Source organism: Bufo bufo, chromosome 5 (genome assembly GCF_905171765.1).
Source record: "Bufo bufo chromosome 5, aBufBuf1.1, whole genome shotgun sequence".
NCBI lineage: Eukaryota > Metazoa > Chordata > Amphibia > Anura > Bufonidae > Bufo > Bufo bufo.
In genome coordinates, this window is record NC_053393.1 from 375,501,397 (window position 1) to 375,524,245 (window position 22,849).

Consider the following 22,849-nt stretch of genomic DNA (forward strand, 5'->3'; position numbering starts at 1 on the left):
ATGTGATGAGCGTAGTGACGTCATCAAAGGTCCTATTGCTCAGAGCACAGGTGAAGACAGAAGAGATGCAGGGCTGCGCGAGCAAGTAGATTAAGGTGAGTTTAATTATTTTTATTTAATTTTTTAACCCCTCCAGCTCTATTTTACTATGCATTCTGTATTCAGAATACTATTATTTTCCCTTATAACCATGTTATAAGGGAAAATAATACATACAATCTACAGAACACCGATCCCAAGCCCGAACTTCTGTGAAGAAGTTCGGGTTTGGGTACCAAACATGCGCGATTTTTCTCACGCGAGTGCAAAACGCATTACAATGTTTTGCACTCGCGCGGAAAAATCACGCATGTTCCCGCAACGCCCATGTGAAACCAGCCATAAGAGGGTGTGCATACTTATGCAACCACATTATTTAATTTTTTTTTTGTTTCCTTCCCTCCACCTAAAAGATTTCAGTTTGTTTTTCAATTGCGTTATACAGGTTATAGGGCACATTAAAGGTGGAAAAAGTTCTGAAATGATTTAGATTTGTCTCATTTTTTTACAGCACAGAAACCTGACATTTTAACAGGGGTGTGTAGAATTTTTATATCCACTGTACATATAATGCAAAATAACAGTTTGGAAAATGAGTCATCGGGTGCTACGGTATCACTTTAAATGTGTTGTTTATAATGTACTGAATACACTATTCCCATGCACCCCTTCCACTACAAACACGGATATATGGTTGAATCTTCCTTTTCTCATCCTCCTTCTCCTCTTCCATCATATTAACATGCTTATTCATCACATATAATGCCCTCGCATATATGCCATTCGCATATAATGTTTTACAGGGTCAGATCAGCTGCTGGCCCTCGTATATAATTCTTTAGAGAGGTCAGCTCACCAGCAGGCCCTTACCTACAATGTTTTACAGGGTCAGCTCACCAGCAGGCCCTCGCATATAATTTTTTAGAGGGTCAGCTCACTAGCAGGCCCTCGCATATAATGTTTTACAGGGTCAGCTCACCAGCAGGCCTTCACCTACAATCTTTTACAGGATCAGCTCAACTGAAGGCCCCTCGCATATCATTTTTTACATGGTCAGCTGACCAGCAGGCCTTCACCTATAATCTTTTACAGGGTCAGCTCAACTGAAGGCCCTCGCATATCATTTTTTACATGGTCAGCTGACCAGCAGGCCTTCACCTATAATCTTTTACAGGGTCAGCTCACCTGAAGGCCCTCGCATATAATTTTTTAGAGGGTCAGCTCACCAGCAGGCCCTCACCTACAAGTCCAGTCTCACTATCCAAGAGTCTGGTCAACACAATCCTCACCGCCGGAGGTCACGTAACTAGTTAACACGGAGGAGTCTCGTTCGTTATCGGAATTAACCAGACAAATCTCTCCACAAACTAAGAACGTCCATGCACCACCACCCACAGAATCGAGAAAGAGCTGTGTCCGGGCCGGGTGAGGTTTCCAGTGTTGAGTCAAATTAAGGCCTCTTGCACACAACAGTTGTTTTTTTTTTCGTCCCGTACACGGTCCATATACGGAACCATTCATTTCAATGGTTCCGAAAAAAAAACAGAATGTACTCCGTATGCATTCCGTTTCCGTATTTCCGTTCCGTTGAAAGATAGAACATCTTTGCCCGCAAATCACGTTCCGTGGCTCCATTCAAGTCAATGGGTCCGCAAAAAATACCGGAACACATACGGAATGTACTCCGTATGTCTTCCGTATCCGTTCCGTTTTTGGGGAACAGTCTATTGAAAATTTTATGCCCAGCCCAATTTCTCTATGTAATTACTGTATACTGTATACTGTATATGCCATACGGAAAAACGGAATGGAAACGGAAACACAACGGAAACAAAAAACGAAACAACGGATCCGTGAAAAACGGACCGCAAAACACAGAAAAAGCCATACGGTCATGTGCAGGAGGCCTAAGCCATCGTTTATGGTTGGAACTACGACAGTATCTGATCATCTTCGAACCTCCGACTTAGTTTTTGATTAATGAAAACATTCTTGGCAAATGCTTTTGCTTTGGTTCGTCTTGCGCCGGTCCAAGAATTTCACCTCTAGCGGCGCAATACGAATGCCCCCAGCCGTCCCTCTTAATCATGGCCCCAGTTCCGAAAACCAACAAAATAGAACCAGAGTCCTATTCCATTATTCCTAGCTGAAGTATTCAGGCAACCCGGCCTGCTTTGAACACTGTAAATTTTTTCAATGGTCAGCTAAGCAGCAGACACTCTCCCATAATTCATTAAATGGTCAGCTCAGCAGCAGGCCCTCAACCATAATGTTTTAGAGGGTCAGCTTAGCAGCAGGCCCTCACCTACAATCTTTTAGAGGTTCAGCTCACCTGCAGGCCCTCACCTAATTATACCTAATAGTTAATTTGCGCACATGCTGCCTTGCTTGGAAGTGGTAGACGTAGCTGTTTCTCAGGCTCCCTCTCCGGAATCAAACCCTGATTGACCTGTTCCCCTTGGTCACCGTGGTTCGCACTGAAAATAACATCTAAAGTTGATAGGGCAGACATCCGAATGAATCGTCGCTGTCACGGGGACGTGCGATCGGGCCCAGGTTATCTAGAGTCACCATAGCGGCAGCAGGCCCTCGCACATAAGGTTTTAGATGGTCAGATCAGCAGGCCCCTGCTCCAAATGTTTTTGAGGGTCACCAGCAGGCCATCAATTATAATTTTTCAAGGCTGTGTATGATGCCCTCCTTTATGTGTAATAAAGGGTGTATTGGAGTGCCGGTTCCTTGTAATTTTTGGCAGCTCTTTCACTTAGTGCATAGGCTCTATGAGTGTAGGAGTCCCACTACCTGAACAATTGTACCACAATGTGAATGAGGCCCTCCTTTATGTGAAATACAGGTTGTATCGGAGTGCCTCTTCCTTGTAATTTTTGGCAGCACTTGCACTTTATATACAAGTAAATAAACAGGAAAGAATGTTTCCTAACAATTTTTCCTCTAAAATCGATTTTTTTTCTTCGGTTTTGTGCGTATTATTGTCAGTCTGTAAAAGTGGCATATTACTCGGACAACATCGTTCCCAGCAGCGATCTGGGAGTCCAAGATGCATCCAGACATCCTCCCCATGCTGTTCTCAAACCATTTCGGTGGCGTTTCCATCAATTTTTTACCTTTTCCTATGAACCAAGCACCTTCCCCTCTTCAGAGCAGGGGGTGCCTGGTTTAATACTCGGGTTCTCCCATTGACTTCCATTGTGCTCGGTAGAGCACCCGAGCATCCCGATGTGTTCAGCCCGAGCCCCAGAGCACCCGAGCACTATGGTGCTCGATCAACACTAATCACCACAAATATATATAAAAACAATTACAAATTCTAATCACCCCCTTTCCCCATTTTACAAATAAAAATAAATCAAACAATAAAAAACATATTTAGCATCTGAAGATGTACAAACTATCAAAATTATTATCCTGTATGGTTCTTTACCCGATAATTATATTTTCAATATGAACAGTGACCACATTCAAAATTATCCTTCGGTAACATTCTGTCCATCCACACTTCACGGGATCTTGTTTTCTCCCTTAAACATAGTCCAATGGTGTCTGTTTTGGTGATTTGGTATAAAAAGTAAGTGATCATAGCATTCAGATGAAATTCTACCATTAAGGCCTCATGCACACGACCGTTGTTCGGGTCCGCATCCGAGCCGCAGTGCTCAGGTGCGGACCCTATCACTTCAATGGGGCCGCAAAATATGCGGACAGCACTCAGTGTGCTGTCCGCATCCGTTGCTCTGTTCGGTGGCCCCGCAAAAAAAAATATAACATGTCCTATTCTTGTCCGACAAGAATAGGCATTTCTACAATGGGCCGCTCGTTCCGTTCCGCAAATTGCGGAAGGCACACGGACGGCTTCCGGTTTTTGTGGATCCGCGGTTTGCGGACCGCAAAAAACAGAATGGTCGTGTGCATGAGGCCTAAAGATACCCTGGTTGGCAGCAGGTATGAAGTTGTGGCTGGATAGAATGACACCGAATAATTTTAAATGTGGCTATTGTTCATATTGCAAATATAATTATGGGGTAAAGAACCTTGTTCTTGGTGTAGTACACTGGGTGAGGAAAGAGTCCATTAATTGTAAAACCGATTTAATTGTATATGTAATATTCTGTCCATGTGATCAATTTTATATTGGAAAAACGATTTGCTGTCCCTTTAAGGGACTCCACGAGCACTGCAGATCAGGAATTATAGGACATGGATCCACACATTTAATTGACCATATAAGGCCTCTTTCAGACTGGCGTAGCGGGAAAATGTGCGGGTGCGTTACGGGAACACCCGCGATTTTTCCGCGCGAGTGCAAAACATTGTAATGCGTTTTGCACTCGCGTGAGAAAAATCGCGCATGTTTGGTACCCAAACCCGAACTTCTTCACAGAAGTTCGGGCTTGGGATCGGTGTTCTGTAGATTGAATTATTTTCCCTTATAACATGGTTATAAGGGAAAATAATAGCATTCTGAATACAGAATGCATAGTAAATCATCGCTGGAGGGGTTAAAAAAAAATATAAAAAAATTTAACTCACCTTAGTCCACTTGATCGCGTAGCCCGGCATCTCCTTCTGTCTTCATCTGATCCCTGTGCAGCAACAGGACCTGTGGTGACGTCATTCCGGTCATCACATGATCCATCACCATGGTAAAAGATCATGTGATGACCGAAGTGACGTCACCACAGGTCCTATTACTGCACAGAGATCAGATGAAGACAGAAGGAGATGCCGGGCTACGCGATCAAGTGGACTAAGGAGAGTTAAATTATTATTATTATTTTTTTAACCCCTCCAGCGATGTTTTGCTATTATTTTCCCTTATAACCATGTTATAAGGGAAAATAATAATGATCGGGTCTCCATCACGATCGTCTCCTAACAACTGTGCGTGAAAATCGCACCGCATCCGCACTTGCTTGCGGATGCTTGCGATTTTCAGGCAGCCCCATTCACTTCTATGGGGCCTGCGTTGCGTGAAAAACGCTGAATATAGAACATGCTGCGATTTTCACGCAACGCACAAGTGATGTGTGAAAATCACCACTCATGTAAACAACCCCATAGAAATGAATGGGTCGGTATTCAGTGCGGGTGCAATGCGTTCAACTCACGCATCGCATCCGCGCGGAATACTCGCCCGTGTGAAAGGGGCCTAAAAGATATGCATGATGGCAATCTTGATACTCTTGTTTTGCAGGCCTCACCCTCGGCGTATGGGGGGTGATCGGCAAAAATAATTATTATGCAGGGAAGCCATATACAGTAGATCATTAAAAAAATGTATTGGATCCACTAGGCTTGAATAATAAGAATTATATGAGCACTGTTGCTACGCTGTTTTATGTACTGTTACTATGGTGAAAAGGATCTTCATCAGTATGTAGTACTGTAAGTAAACAGTAAAACACTGCTTATAAATGAAGAAACCACGGATTGTGACATCATCATAATATAGTAAAGCCGAGATATAAACACACATTCTATTGTGACATCACAATGTTGTGATAACAGAACACAGCCTACAAATAAAGAAAATAACGCTACTACCTATGACATAATAGAACAGAGTCTTTATGACATCACAACAGAATATGGTCTAGTAATAAATACACTATTGTGAAATCACTCTATTACACTACTATGGCATCATCACGATAAAACACAGCTTTGCCATAAGGACAATCCCTATTATGACATCATCACTTACAATAGTATACAGTCTTGGTATAAACACAGATACTATTGTGACACCATCTTAATAGAACACAGCCTAAAGGCTGTATTACACTGGACGATATTTCCGCCGATAATTTTTCTTCCTACTGGAGGAGAGCTATTTTGTATGTTATTTCACAGGTAACATTGTCCGAAAGACTCCCCACCAGATGGATCAGAGAATCAGTGTTTTCTGAGATATACTATATTTCAAGCTAAACAACCTTATCACAATATCAGATTTCTTAAAATTACATTTTTTTTTTATTAAAGGGGTTGTCCTGCTGATTTTTTTTTATTTTATTTTTTTAAAGCTCTGCATGGCATAAAAAACATAGCAAGTAATTCTTACCTCCACTACACCCCTCCCCCATTCCATTTCCATGCTGGCTGCTGGTCTTTAAATCTTGTTGCTTCTCAACAGACTGGAAATGCCCACTGAGCCGACCACTAGCCTCAGCGCTGACCCACCCCACACAGTGATTGGCTGAGTGGCGATTTCCTGTTTGTCGAGAGACACCAAGAAGTAGAGACCTGCAGGGACCCGGCAAGTTTCAGAACTTTAGTGGTGGGGGATTGGTGGAGGTGAGTCTGACTTTTTTTTGTTGTGGCCCTTTAATTGACCAGACAATCCACTTAAAATATACTATTGATGAATGTAAATTTAAGGCTACTTTCACATTAGCATTTTCATTAGGTCATAGGGTCTCAATAGCGGAAGAAAACGCTTCAAATCTGAACTGAACGGAATGCGCCAAAATGCATTCCGTTCCGTTTGGTTGCAAGCAGCATTTTTCTGTCCGCGATGTGGTGCGGAGCAAGACGGACCTGTCCTGACACACAATGTAAGTCAATGGGGAAGGATCCGTTTTCTGTGACACAATCTAACACAATAGAAAACGGATCCATCCCCCACTGACTTTCAATGGTGTTTAGGACGGATCCGTCATGGCTATAGAAGATATAATACAACCGGATCCTTTCATGACGGATGCATGCGGTTGTATTATGGTGACTGAAGCGTTTTTGCAGATCCATGACGGATCCGCAAAAAACACTAATGTGAAAGTAGCCCTAGGGTACTTTCACACTTGAGTTGTTAGCTTCTGGCAGGCAGTTCCGTCGCCGGATGTACGCAAACTGATACCATTTGTAGACGGATGCGGAAAAACGGATCCAGTATTTCTTTTTCACATTTTTAAAGGTCTGCACATGCGCAGACCGCAAAACCGAATCAGTTTTTCCGGAACACTTGGGACCGGCGTTAATGCATTTCAATGGAAAATAATTGTTTCAGAATTTTGGACGGAGAAAATACTGCAGCATGCTGCTGTATTTTCTCTGTCCAAAAATCGTACAGTGACTGAACTGAAGGCATCCTGATGCATACTGAACGGATTGCTCTCCATTCAGAATGCATTAGGATAAAACTGATCCGTTTTTCTCTGGTATTGAGCCCTTAGGACGGAACTCAATGCCGGAAAAGTTTAACGCAAGTGTTAAAGAACCCTTAGCGTACTCATTTTAGTTTTTCCTATTGTTTCATTTCAGGCAATATGAATGTAATTACAAAAACACATGGAACTATTTTAACAATCGGCATTAATAGACCTGAAGCCAGAAATGCTGTAAATCCTGAGACTGCATCGCAGCTTGTCCGTGCATTTGAAGAATTTGAGAAGGACCCGTCTCTAACAGCGGCTGTTCTCCATGGATTGGGTGAATACTTTTAAAGATGAATTAGAAATTTGAAAGTATAGTTAAACCTATTATCCAAGTCATGTTTGTCAGGGTACAGGAGAGGGTAAGTTTTTGGTTGAATCTTTGCGCTGCTTGTCTGTTCTATTTGTCTCTGTGATGGAGAAGGGGCAGGCGTAGTTTTTAGCTGAGCAGTTGTAAGCCGTGTACCGGGGAGGGCTCCCCAGGATACAGCGAAATCACAGACAAGAAAAGCGACGCTGACACCAGCTTTATATGCAAGAACAGAAACGTTAACAATAGTAATAACACAACAATATAAGTATACACAGACTAAGTTATACCCCCGGGCCACAGTCACCGTCCCTGTGCGAGGGACAGGCCTAGCCCGATGGCGCACACAGTAGAGCCTGCAAATCGTGCTGTGCCGCTAAAGAGGACACACCAGAGCCTGCAAGTCGTGCTGTGCCGCTAAGGCTACTTTCACACTTGTGTTCGGAGCGGATCCATCTGGTATCTGCACAGCAAGGATCCGCACCTATAATGCAAACGATGGTATCCGTTCAGAACGGATCAGTCTGCATTATATTAATAAGTCTAATTGTTAGTCAGACGGATCCGTCCTGACTTTGCATTGAAAGTCAACGGGGGACGGATCCGTTTGAAATTGCACCATATTGTGTCAACGTCAAACGGATCGGTCCCCATTGACTTACATTGTAAGTCCGGACGGATCCGTTTGGCTCCACACGGCCAGGCGGACACCCGAACGCTGTAAGCTGCGTTTGGGTGTCCGCCTCCTGAGCGGAATGGAGGCGGAACGGAGCCAAACTGATGCATTCTGAGCGGATCCTTATCCACTCAGAATGCATTGGGGCTGTACGGATCCGTTCGGGGCCGCTTGAGAGAGCCTTCAAACGGAACTCACAAGCGGAACCCCGAAAGCAAGTGTGAAAGTAGCCTAAAGAGGACACACCTAGCCGGTGGCAGACGCAGCAGAGCCTGCAAGTCAAATACTGCACCGCAGTTCATTACAGTAAGGCCTAGAAAAACATATAACCCTAACTATCTAACTACTTTAAGGCCTAGGCTAGTCTCTGTTACTTCAGGCGCCACACAGTATAAGGCCTAGTTCACACGAACATATAGCTTTTATAGTTTTTTGCGGTCCATTTTTCACTGATCCGTTGTTCCGTTTTTGAGTTCCGTTGTGTTTCCGCTTCCTTTCTGTTCCGTTTTTCCGTATGCCATATACTGTATACAGTAATTACATAGAGAAAATTGGGCTGGGCATAACATTTTCAATAGATGGTTCAGCAAAAACGGAACGGATACGGAAGACATACGGATGCATTTCCGTATGTGTTCCATTTTTTTGCGGACCCATTGACTTGAATGGAGCCACGGAACGTGATTTGCGGGCAATAATAGGACATGTTCTATCTTTCAACGAACGGAAATACGGAAACGGAATGCTTACGGAACACAATCCGTTTTTAATGCGGAACCATTGAAATGAATGGTTCCGTATACAGACCGTATACGCAACACAAAAAAACGGCCCGTGCACTCGCAAAAAAAACGATCGTGTGAACTAGGCCTAAGACAATCAGTAACCAGGTGTACTGACCTGCGTCCGTTCTGGGCCAGAGGATGCCGCTTACCCGGGATGGCCACCAACCTCTCAGCAACCGTGCGGCCTTGCTTGAAAATCAGACTTCTGCCCACACGCTGTAAATGGTCTTCCTGGAACAATCTCTCTTCGAAAGAGCCGGATCCAGTAAGGGGACATCAGCTAATCTCCTTCCTCTGCGTGTCCATTCACCCCCGGACATCCGCAAGCCAGGATGGAATCGGATTCAGTCTCTCCCAGAACAATCCTCCCACCATGTCAGATTAGCTCCCACTTCCTCGTTCTCTTCAGAAGCACACTGCATGAGTCATCATCTGCTTTGCATATTCAAATCCCAGAGTGTGCTGGCTGTAGCTGCAAAACAGCGGCCTCTAGTGCCCAAAATGCCAAATGACAGTTTCAATACAATTAGGCACAAACATCAGACAGGAAGAGCTGTTCCACAATCTCACACACTAGTCACTTACCAACAAGGAGAGCTGTAGGGACCTCTCAACTGGCACTGATTTCCTTAGAAAAGTTCAATATTCATAATCACACTATATTAGTAAGGCTTCATGCACACGACCGTTGTGTGCATCCGCGTCCATTCCGTCATTTTTCACAGTTTAGCGGAGGTCCCATTCATTTCTATGGAGCTCTGAAAAAAACTGATAGTCCTCAGTTTTTTCTCCGCGTCCGTGATTCCAGTCCATCAAAAAAATATAACCTGTCCTATTGTTGTCAGTGGAAAACGGAGGACGGACCCATTCAAGTCAATGGGTCCATCAAAAAAAAACGGATGCACAACTGGTATGTCATCCGTGTCCGCGTCCGTGTCCGTTTTTTTCTACAAGACCTTGGTGCAATAAAATTACACTTTTCATTAACCTTCCTTTTTTTTCCCCCCCTGTCAGACAAAAAAAAAAAAGGAAGACACAAGGAAACACAACTGAAGCAAAATCGGACACGGACCACTGAAGCCAAATCACTGACAGTGAAAAAACACTGTCGTGTGCATGAGGCCTTAGTCTTATTAACCCTTTCGGAAAACAGACAAATTTTATTTTTTCCATTTCGTTTTTCCTTCCCTGCCTTCCAAAAGCCATGATTTTTTTTTTTAATTTTTTAATTTTCGTTTTCTGTTCACATAGCTGTATAAAGGCTTTTTTTTAGGGACAAGTTGTATTTTTTTTGAAAGCACTGTTTGTTTATTTTTCCATAGGATGTTTTTTAGTGGTTTTGTTTTATGCTGTTCACCATGCACTGAAACTGACATGATGACCTTATTCCGTACAATTACGGAGATACCAAATTTATTTAGTTTATATTTTGTGTTACTACTTTTAAAAAAAAGAAAAACATTTGAAAACACTTTTTCTTTGCATTGCCATATTGTGACAGGCTAACTATAGTTTTTAATGGTACTATTTTGGGGCATACTGTATAAGACTTTTTGTTCAATATTTGTTACATTTTTTTGTTCAAGTTTTACTTTTTTTGATATTGTAATAGTTCAGACTTGTTTGGATGCGGGAATACCTGCTATGTCTATATATTTTTTATTTATTTATTTATTTAGTTTTATATGTAAAACCGGGAAAGTGCGTGATTTGAATTTAAATTTTTTTTAGTGTTTTTTACATAATTCCAGAGTTTTTTTCTAACCCTATATTGTGAGGTTTCTGTTATTGCTCCCGGAAATTCACCTTAAAATGTACAACTGGGTGTTCCATTTCCCTTGTCAAAGAGAAACGTCCTTGCTCAGTCTGACACTGTACTGATTGTATTGTAACACTCAGTTGTCAATTTTTGTAATGCATTTCTAGTAGGAATAATAGAGGAATGGCACAATGCAGAATTATAAGAAAAGATGCTCCAGAATTGCTATTACATGGGAGATACAGTCATTTACAGATAGGTCAGGGGAGATGACCGATGCTCTTTACCATATATGCAGTCTGTATGTGACTACCTTTTCACAGATTAGAGTCATCTTGGGGGGGGGGGGGGAGGTAATTTTACACAATTTCTGTATAGAAAAATAATAAGTAAAGTTACACAAATAATTTAGCCAAACTCAAATATTCAGATCAGTAGTGTGTGTAAATTTCAGAACAAAATAGTCTATATTCAATTAATTACCTGTGTTGAAGCATTACTATTACAGTGGTCATGTGCAAGCATCACCATTGAGGCCAGTGATTGGCTGCAGCGGTCATATGTATGGGACCACCAGAGCATGGACGGTGGAGCAGCTCTATATTTGATGTCAGTAAATGGCTGGCTGGTTATTTTATAACATTTCCTACAGGTACTTTTATTTATTATACTCGGACAACCTCGAAGAATAATATGATACAATAAAAGATGGTCACCTAAAATGAAATACCCAAACATAAGCTGTCATTGACTGATCCACTTTATAGTAGCTGTAGATAGCTCGAGGATCCTATTCAGCAGTGCTAAGAGACAGATACAGTGAAATCAGAATATTTTCAAAAGTATAAACAGAAATAATACTTTGTCATAGTAATAGTAAAATAATAATAGTTGTATAATATCAGTTGGAAAACTTTTTGAAGGTAGTGCTTGTCATAATGCACCACTAGGTGTCAGTGTATCCATAACACTTCTGTTTTTTAGCTACTTTTGTAAATGAACTAGAAATTTGATTATTTAATCATTTCTCAATATTGTGTTACAGAACAAATGTATTAATTATATAAGTTAATAAATACACTTTGCATCTGTACATTCCATTGAACCTCCTTAGCTACCCATCGACATGAGCTTTTCCTGGCAATCCTCAGTCTCATACCCATTCGCAGGCTGTATACTGGCAAGTATAGTGCAAAATTCACATTAGCAGGTGTTTTATTACTAGGTTAAAGGTAACACAGTCATTGTGCTTTGACGTTTCTATCCTCCCGAACCATTTTCAGCTGTATCTGGTATATTCCCATTCTTCAAACTGTGGCTTGTTCTGAATGACTTCAAGGAACATATGAGATAATTTATTAAACTGGTGTAAAGTAGAACTGGCTTGGTTGCCCATAGCAACCAGTCAGATTCCTCCTTTCATTTCGGACAGCTTCTTTGGAAAATGAAAGGTGGAATCTGATTGGTTGCTATGGGCAACCAAGCCAGTTCTACTTTACACCAGTTTGATAAATGACCCCAATAGTGTATATGCTGTTGAAAAAGGTCAGCCACTACTATGGCTGTGTTACTTTTTACCCTATTAATAGATTACCTACTGTGAAGCTTGCACTATCCTAACGAAAAAGGTCTGCACTTGGTGACGTATAATTAAATTACTGGATATATTGATTAAAGCCATACCATATGCCGTGGATTTCTTTAGTTGTGGCTTTGTCAGGTCCTCCATAGGCACCGAATATTATACATATGGAGAGCCAGTGCGGAAGCGCTGAGCAGTCTCCTGAGAGATTGTTAGGGTAACCACTAACACATATTTAGGTTTCCCCCTAGTCTAACAGAAATGAATAATACTATATTCAGGAAACTGTTTATAAAGGGGTTTTCCAGGAGTAAAACATGGATGACCTATCCTCAGGATAGGTCATCAATATCAAATTGATGGGGGTACACCAAGAACATCCACTGATCAACTGTTTAAAGAGGCCCCAACGCTCCAGTGAGTGCTTCAACCTCCTCACAGCATACCAAGCACAGCGCCATACATTATATAGTGGCTGTGCTTGGTATTGCAGCATAGGTTCATTCACTTGATTGGGACTGAGCTGAACATCGGCCATGTGACTGATGAACATGACATCACTGGCCTAGGAAGAGGCTGTAGCGCTAACTGGAGTGATGCTGTCTCTTCAAGCAGCCACGGTCTCTTCAAACAGTCTGACGCCCATTGATCAGATATTGATAATTTCTTCTGATGATATTCCACTCATGGAAAACTCCCTTACGGTCCATTTAGACGTCCCCAAGTATTTTGCTGAACGCAAATTGCAGATCCGCAAAACACAGGACTGCACATGGCCGGCACCTCAATAGAAATGCCTTTTCTTATCCGTGTCTGCGGACAAGAATAGAACATGCTCTATTATTTTGCGGGGCTGGGGAACGGAAGTGCGGATGCGGAAAGAACACTGTGTCCAGTCCGCATCCACACTTTTGTTCCGCGGCCCCATTGAAAATGAATGGGTCCGCACCGTTCCGCAAAATTGCGGAACGGATCCGGACCCATTCATAAGGACGTGTGAATGGACACTTAGGCCTCTTTCACACGGGCGTTACATGTGAGGGCCAGATAGGATGCGGGTGCGCATTTCCCACGTGAGTGCAAAGCGTTTTGATGCATTTTGCACGCGCGTGAGAAAAATCGGCATGTTTGGTACCCAGACCCGAACCCGGACTTCTTCACTGGAGTTCGGGTTTGGATTTGGGTTAGTTATTCTGTAGATTTTATTATTTTCCCTTATAACATGGTTAGGCCCACTACACACGGCCGTTTTTTTTTTCCCGTTCACTGGCCGTTTTTTGCGTTCCGTATACGGTCCGTATACGGAACAATTCATTTCAATGGTTCCGCAAAAAAAATGGAATGTACTCCGTATGCATTCCGTTTCCGTATTTCCGTTTTTCCGTTCCGTTCTAACATAGAACATGTCCTATTATTGCCCGCAAATCACGTTCCGTGGCTTCATTCAAGTCAATGGGTCCGCAAAAAAAACGGAACACATACGGAAATGCATCCGTATGTCTTCCGTTTCCGTTCCGTTTTTGCTGAACCATCTATTGAAAATGTTATGCCCAGCCCAATTTTATCTATGTAATTACTGTATACTGTATATGCCATACGGAAAAACGGAACGGAAAAACGGAACAGAAACGGAAGCACAAAAGAAACAAAAAACGGAACAACGGATCCGTGAAAAACGGACCGCAAAACACTGAAAAAGCCATACGGTCGTGTGCAGGAGGCCTTATAAGGGAAAATAATAGCATTCTTAATACAGAATGCTTAGTACAATAGGGATGGTGGGGTTAAAAAAAAATAAAAAATTAAACTCACCTCATTCACTTGTTCGCGCAGCCCGGCTCCTCTTCTTTCTTCTTCTTTGATGACCTGGGAGGAAAAGGACCTTTGGTGACGTCACTGCGCTCATCACATGGTCCATCACCATGGTGATGGACCATGTGATGAGCGCAGTGACATCACCAAAGGTCCTTTTCCTCCCAGGTCATCAAAGAAGAAGAAAGAAGGCGAGCCGGGCTGCGTGAACAAGTGGATGAGGTGAGTTTAATTATTATTTTTTATTTTTTAGCCCCTCCATCTCTAATCTGTATTAAGAATGCTATTATTTTCCCTTATAACCATATTATAAGGGAAAATAATAAAGATCGGGTCCCCATCCGGATTGTCGCCTAGCAACCATGCGTGAAAATCGCACCGCATCCGCACTTGCTTGCTGATGCTTGCGATTTTCACGCAGCCCCATTAACTTCTATGGGGCCTGCGTTGCGTGAAAAATGCACAATATAGAGCATGCTGCGATTTTCACGTAATGCACAAGTGATGCGTGAAAATCACCGCTCATGTGCACAGCCCCATAGAAATGAATGGGTCCGGATTCAGTGCGGGTGCAATGCGCTCACATCACGATTCGCACCCGCGCGGAAAACCCGCTCGTGTGAAAGAGGCCTTAAAGGGGTTGTCTTACTTCAGCAAATAGCATTTATGATGTAGAGAAAGTTAGTAAAAGGCACTTACTAATGTATGGATTGTCCATATTGTCTCCTTTGCCGGCCTGATTCCTTTTTCCATCACATTATACACTGCTTGTTTTCATGTGCAGTCCATCAGCGGTGGTCATAGTTGCACACTATAGGAAAAAGCACCAGCCTATGTGCTGGTCCCAGTAGTGTTTCCTATAGTGTGAAAGCACAGCCACCACTAATGGATTGCAGGATGTTCATAATTATGGATACAAGCAGTGTATAATGTGATGAAAAAATGAATCCAGCCAGCAAAGGAAACAATATGGACAATCACAATACATTAGTAAGGGCCTTGTATTAACTTTCTCTACACGATAAAGAAGGTTCCAGCAAGAAAACCTCATTGTGTTAAGCCTCATTCACACGTCCGTGCTCAAATCCATAAGCAGGCGGTCAGTGATGCATCCGTGAAGCTGTCCATGAAGGATCCGTGTTGGGTACGTGTGTCTGTTTTTTGCTGTCTGTATTCCATCCGTGTTTCACTGACACTGAACTTCTGAAAAATCATTTTCAAAGCATCTCTTCTTAATGATCCGTGAAACACGGATGTAACATGGAAGGCATCCGTGTTGCATCTGTGGTTTTCACGGACCCATAGACTAATGGGGGTGATAGATCCATGAATATGGACAAAATAGAGCATGCATCCGTGCTGAAAACACTGACCCACGGACCGTGCTAAAACACTGATGTCTGAATTCACCCATTAAAATGAATGGGGACGTGTGCTGTCCGTGGAGAACATGTACAGCACAAGTCCGTGAAACACTGACGTGTGAATGAGGCTTTATGCTGTGACAAGGGATATGGTGATGAACAGTCATAATATGGTGTGCAGTACAGCAGGAGTGATCAAAAGAGGAAGAATACTACAGGATAATACAATACCTACCCCTGCATTTTATCAAGTTACACACTTGATTAATCGGATTATGAAATTGACCCTAGTGCGTTTTTCGAGGTGAGAGGAAATGTAGGCTGTGAGCCTCGTTGGGGTCATAAACTCATTGCTGGTGGTATACAAAAATTCATAAATAAAATTAGTTTTAGTGTTCATCACAAATATTCGAATGGCAAATTTTTATTTCGAATATTGGTACTTTGAGAATTTGCAAATATTTAGAATATGGTGATATATATTCGTAATTTCGAATATTCGAGATTTTTTTTTTAATCAGTACACATGATCTCTCCCTGCTTCTAGCTTGTGGGCCAATGAGAAGGCTGCAATACCTTTGACTTTAGGAGTAGTGATGTTTGCTAATTTTCGTAATGCGAATTTTCGTAATGAGATTTTCGTAATGCGAATTTTTGTAATAAGAATCAATGAGATCGTGAAAACTCAGATCCGATGGTATATTCTAACCCCCAGGCATTCCCATGGTGACGGGGACTCTTGTCGGGGAGGAGTATGCCAAAGTGGAACAACTGTACAAATAAAAAAAAAAAGACAAATATTCTAAAAAACAAATATTTGTTTTTTAGAATATTCGTAATATTCGAAGACAAGAATATATAGCAATATAGCGAATATTCGATAAAAAAATAATATAGAGTAATTTAGTTAATATAGTGCTATAATCTTCTTTGTCTAATAGTTTTTTTCTCATCTGAAGTTCAGAATGGACAAAAATTACAACTATTTAAAAAAAAAAAAGATTATAGCACTATATAAGCTAAATTGCTCTTTATTCGTTTTTTATCGAATATTCACTTTATTGCTATATATTCTTGTTTTAGAATATTACGAATATTCTAAAAAACAAATATATTAGTATTTTAGAATATTCGTCTTTTTTTCCATCAGAAGTCATGATTCCGGAGGATTCATGACTTCAGATGGAAAAAAAGACATATTCTAAAAGACGAATATATTTGATATAGTGCTATATATTCGTTTTTTGAATATTCGTAATATTCTAAAACAAGAATATATAGCGAATATAAAAAAAAATAATGTAGAACAATTTAGCTAATATAGTGGTATAATGTTTTTTTTTTTTTTTTTTTTTTTAATAGTTGTCATTTTTTTCCAATCTGGACTTCAGATGAGAAAAAAATTACAACTGTTAGATAAAGAAGATTATAGCACTATATTAGCTAAATTGCTCTATATTCGTTTTTTTTCTTCGAATATTCGCTATATATTCTTGTTTTTTAATATTACGAATATATTTGTTTTCTAGAATATTCGTCTTTTTTTTTTTTTTTTAAATCTGTACAGTTGTTCCACTTTGGCATACTCCTCCCTGACAAGCGTCCCCGTCACCATGGGAACGCCTGGGGGTTAAAATATACCTACGGATCTGAGTTTTCGAGATCTCATTGATTCTCATTACGAAAATTCGCATCACGAAAATTCGCATTACAAAAATTTTCAACTAAAACTACTCCTAACGAATATTCGAATTTGCGAATATTCTACGAATATTCTATGAAATATTCGCGAAATATCGCAAATTCGAATATGACCCCTGCCGCTCATCACTAATGAGTTTTTTTTATATATGAAAAATGCATCAAAATAAAATAATGAAGGGCCGCTTTCATACAGTTAGTGTTTGATCAGTGATTTCAATCAGAGTTTTTGACCCAGGCGTGGGTCAAGAACACAGGACAGGTGCAAATCTTTCCATTATGCCTCATCTCTGTGTAGCCTCCACTGATGGAAGTCACTGATCAAACACTGACTGTGTGAAAGTGCCCTAATTGTATATATCTTCAAGCTGTAAAATACTGTGATAAAATGCAAATTTTCTTTTGGCTAGTGGGTCGGAGCCTGGGCAGGTATCCTACACATTAGACTATGTCGCCCTTTTTGATGGTTTACTTTGGAACAAATTGTTAAAATACTTAATAAATACATTAAAAAAATACCAATTTGCTGTCAGGTTCAAGCTGATAAAGCAAAAAGTAAGAGATTCTATATCACTATAAACAGCAGCACATGAAATACAGAAGTCAGCTTTTACTCTGCTAAGCTTCAGTTTTACAAAAATATGAGCTGAGTTGTCTCAAAAATGACTTGCCATCAGGAGCTGTAATTCGAGCCTAAACACACTAATTCCAGTAGTCATTCTGACGTATGCGCAAGGGGGCCAAGTGTAAGTTTCCATGTTCTCCGTCACTTTCTTTCAAGCTGAGATACAGACTCCCTTTTTCAGTATTTGCAAAGAAAATATGACTTGCACCTTTTGTTACACGACCAGGAAGTCGGAGAGCTGAGCTGGGAAGCTATTAAGTTTAAACTTTCCTAAGTATCTTGTTTTTATTATTTTACATCCTACATTTTTCATCTGTGGAAAGAAATCATTGATAATTGGCCATTGATTTCCTAAAAGACCCGCTTAGAAGGGTTTGTTGTGAATGCAAACAAAGTGACATCACTGGTGAAATCATATTTAACCCATTCTCCCTATGTGGCTAGTGATCTATTTATTTTTAGATGGCCTTAGCTGGTCACTTTATTTCCTCACTTTCCAGTTCTAATTAGGCTTGCCTAGTCATTTCTTCCTTATACATTTTATCGTTTCAAGAGAAGTGTTCGGAAAAATATGACTTTTTTGTAGGGATTATGGGATACTTAAACTGCTATAAGAAATAGACCCGGAAGAATAAGCTTTGATATTGTAGCTTATGAGGAGATTGGTTCAAGCTTGAATACTGCAAAAATGTAGATAAATCTAAATCTCTCTATTGGAAATCTAGTTGAATGTCACGCTGCTATTGCTATTGCCTTGGCCAGGGGCGTAGCTAGAAATGCATGGGCCCCATAGCAAAAAAATTTATGGGCCCCCCCCGTGCCATCCACAGATCCCCCTCCCCTAAACAGTGCCATCCACAGATCCCTCCCTAAACAGTGCCATCCACAGATCCCTCCCTAAACAGTGCCATCCACAGATCTCCCCCCTAAACAGTGCCATCCACAGATCTCCCCCCTAAACAGTGCCATCCACAGATCCCCCTCCCCGACGCTCACAGGAGTATATTTATAAACTAATCAGTAACTACTTTAACTTTAATCATTGCTCATTGCTGATCTCTTTACTTGGATTATTTGGATATCTTACTCTGTCTTAGCTCCGGTAATAGCAGGCAGTGCGGGGGCGGCGCTCACTCACTGACGTCACGCGCCTGCGCCGCCCCCCGCACTGCCTGCTATTACCGGAGCTAAGACAGAGTAAGATATCCAAATAATCCAAGTAAAGAGATCAGCAATGAGCAATGATTAAAGTTAAAGTAGTAACTGATTAGTTTATAAATATACTGCTGTGAGCGGTGTGGCCCTGTATATTCTAACCCCCAGGCAAGCGTCCCTGTTACCATGGGAACGCCTGGGGGTTAGAATATACCATCGGATTTGAGTTTTTACGATCTCACTGAGCTCGTGAAAACTCATATCCGATGGTATATTCTAACCCCCAGGCAAGCGTCCCGGTCACCATGGGAACGCCTGGGGGTTAGAATATACCATCAGATCTTCTGAGTTACTCAGTGGCCTGGCTGGAGCCTCCCCAGCCACTGTGTCGGCCCGGCCCTGCGTGCGCCCTGCTCCAGTCCTGACTCCTCCCCAGCCAGGCCCGAGCCGCGGACCGCACACGCCCCACCCACTACACTAGTCTAGTGTAGTGGGCGGGCGGTCCGCGGTTCGGGCCTGGCTGCCTGTGTGTAGTGTGTATGTAAATAAAGTAAAAAATAAAAAAATCAACAGAAGGCGGCCCGGACGGGCCCCCAGTGGCGTATGGCCCCTACGCCACTGGCCTTGGCTCTGGCCACAGCCTCCAGTAGCAAAACTGAAGGAAAGTCACTGACTAATAGAGCTCTTCTCCTGAAGTACCACCTATATGTCCTTCTCAAGAGCACCTCTACAATCCATTTCAGGAGATTCTACAACTGACCCTTTATGTCCTCTTGTAAATACACCTGTCTGAGCCTTGAAGGGGTAGATCAATGGGGTTTAACCATTTGAACCCCAACCAATCACGAAAACAGGGGTCACTTGCCCCTGTATAAATGGAGTGGCAAATTGAGCATGCACTCTACTGCTCCATTTTTTCTTTGGGACTGTTCTGGGCTATATAAGGCAATCCTCTAGACTTTGAGTGGTGAAGTGGTACAAATGTTTGGTGGGGGCCCCAGTGGTTGAACTCCCACTAATAAAACTGTTATTCCTATCCATTAAAATAGGGAATCAATTGTTCCAACCGGAATACCCATTTAAACATCTGATAATTGTAGAAAATAATAAAAGGAGCAATCCTAACCTTGCAATTCCCTGCCATACCTATGCTTACTTGATAGCCACTTGGGTCTCTGGTTGCATTAGTTACATGTCGACCAGCCATGTGACTGATAGAGCCAGGTAAGGCTACTTTCACACTACCGTTTTTTGCGGATCAGTCATGGATCTGAAAAACTGCTTCCGTTACAATAATACAACCGCATGCATCCGTCATGAACGGATCCGGTTGTATTATGTCTTCTATAGTCACGACGGATCCGTCATGAACTCCATTGAAAGTCAAGGGGGGACGGATCCATTTTCTATTGTGTCAGAGAAAACGGATCTGTCCCCATTGACTTACATTGTGTGTCAGGACGGATCCGTCTTGCTCCGCACTACATCCTGGACAGAAAAATGCTGCTTACAGGGTTATTCTGTCTGTGATGGGCGCGCAACCAGACGGAACAGAATGCATTTTGGTGTGTTCCGTTTCGTTAAGTTCAGTTTTGTCCCCATTGACAATGAATGGGGACAAAACTGAAGCGTATTCATCCGCTATTGAGATCCTATGACGGATCCCAATAGTGGAATTGAAAACGCTGGTGTGAAAGTAGCCTTAACAGACGGATGGAAGTATGCAAGGGGGGGGGGGGGTTGTTTTGATTTGTATTATTCCTTTTGTTTTATGATTATCAGCTGCTTATAAAAAAAATGAGGGATTTAACAACTTCTTTAAATGGGTTTTCCAGGCTCCACATTTTCATGAATATCTGATTGGTGGGGTCTGACAGCTGGCACCCCCACTGTTCTCTGCAGCCTACAGCACCAGAACTAGCACTTTAAATGGAGGAGGATGCACAGATCCTTTCAAAGTGTAGTTGCCGTTCCGGCTTACTGCAGGTGGTCGCCCAGCCAAATCACCATGCAGAGCAGTGCTGGGAGGGCTGCCAGGCTGTCCTGCTAAGTCCCGGCAGATTGACCTGTCAGTTTGACTGGTTGTCGAACCACTTAAGGGTTCTGATTCTGATGATTGTGTTTGTATTTAGTATTCTATACTGTGAGCCTACTGACTTCTCTGGTGATCTGGCTTGTTTTGGGCCGCCATTCCTGCTTATATAAACTCTCCAGGTAACCTACCCTGGCTTGTCTCTGGATTAACCTTTTGTATACTGAATTCATTGTATCTATATCTCCTGGTTTGACCCTGCTTGCTTACTCCACTTTATACCACCCTGGTCATTCTGGTAGATCTGCACTGTTGTTCTGCTATATCTCTGCAGATGTATCCCGGGTCCCTAGCAGCCAAGTCCACCCTGTCTTGCAGTGGGATCTGGTTAATACCTGGGGGTCGCTGTAGTAGTTTTGGAAGGTGAGTAGGCATTTTGGGATGGTGACTTTAGTACTCAACATCAGTTCTTGCGTCTGGAATAAATGGGAGCTGCAGTAACCTGGTACGGTCACTACACTTTGAGCAAATCTGTGCTCCCAGCTTCATTCAAAGTGCTATTTCTGGTGCCAGAGGCTGCAGGGATCAGCTAGTTGGTTGGGGTGTCAGACCCCTCATCAATTAGATATTGATGACCTATCCTGAGGATAGTTCACCATCTTGTGGAGCCTGGAAAACCTCTTTAACTGGCACAGTATTTGCTGATACAAAAAAATTCTAAATCTAATCATATGTAACCAAGACAAAACTATTCATACTTCCCATAGGAAGGTAATATTTAGTGAAAAATACTTCTAGTTATAAAAGACAGTATTTTATATATTTGTTTACACCCTTCTCTAATTCTACGTCATTGTAGAAGTGCCAATATCTGAATATGTTTTCATTTAGAAATGACTTGCAGCTGTTGTGAGGTATCTCAAGATCAACTACTTTGAGAAAGTTATGTTCTGTTTGACCTACTAATATGTCACAAGGGTTACAATGTTGTAGCTGCTCACTGTTTGTATACTTGTTTAGTAATATGTACTTTTAGGGTGTGGTATTATACACAAAAAGCCGCAGCTGTGTTCTGGAGCTGTGTAAAAATGGTCATTAATTTAACTAAAGAAAATGCACATAAAAAAAAAATCCTCCTTTCATCTCCTTCTTTGATTGGTCCTATTTTGTCTTATATGACAATTACAACTGAAAAATGTATATAAAGAAATCTGTGTCCCAGAATATAGTCCACATCCTACCTTCTCTACCTCCTCAATGTTGTGTCTGTAAGATAACTGGCTGGAGCAGGAGCTTCCTCCATCTTCCCTGTGTGCAACAGTACAATAAGATGTGTAAGCCCTGCCCCTTTGTTAAGCCCCCCGATCAGACCACCAGGAGAAGATGGAAGAGATCACTAGCAGATTAACCCATTGCTGTTGACAATGCATATCAGAGCAAAAACCAAGCCTTGAGGAGGAAAGAACTTCCGATAGAGCTCCAATGTCACGACCATGGTTATGGTCGTGACTCTTTGATCGCATGCAGTTGTCAGCGGTTTGTTCTATGTTGTCAGCCACAGGTGAGGGCTCTGGGTTTGTTGCCTCACGTGTGGTTGCCATTGGCAACATATAGTTGTGGCAGTGTAGCAGCTGGAGCTGGTGGCTAGCGGCTCGCTGTCACGGCATGCGGTTGCCTCTGGCAACGTGTGATTTTAAGTGTTCACTTTCTATGTTTGGTGTTAGGGAGTTTATGTGTACACTTCTCCTTTAAGTGACCCTTACTTTGTCTGGTGATGTAAGGGTTAACTCCTTTCCTGGTGTGTGTGTGGGTGTGGCTGCTTGGGCTATTTAGCTCC

General features: G+C 41.9%; 1 protein-coding gene across 1 annotated transcript in view; it reads left to right on the plus strand.

Annotated features, from left to right (window-relative positions):
* The window catches only part of LOC121001163 (carnitinyl-CoA dehydratase-like), a 228,377-nt gene that overhangs the window by 59,606 nt on the left and 145,922 nt on the right, over nucleotides 1–22,849 (plus strand). Inside the window, exon 3 of the mRNA XM_040432109.1 lies at nucleotides 7,321–7,488. Within this exon, the coding sequence (XP_040288043.1) occupies nucleotides 7,321–7,488 (168 nt within the window). The remainder of the gene's footprint in view (nucleotides 1–7,320; nucleotides 7,489–22,849) is intronic.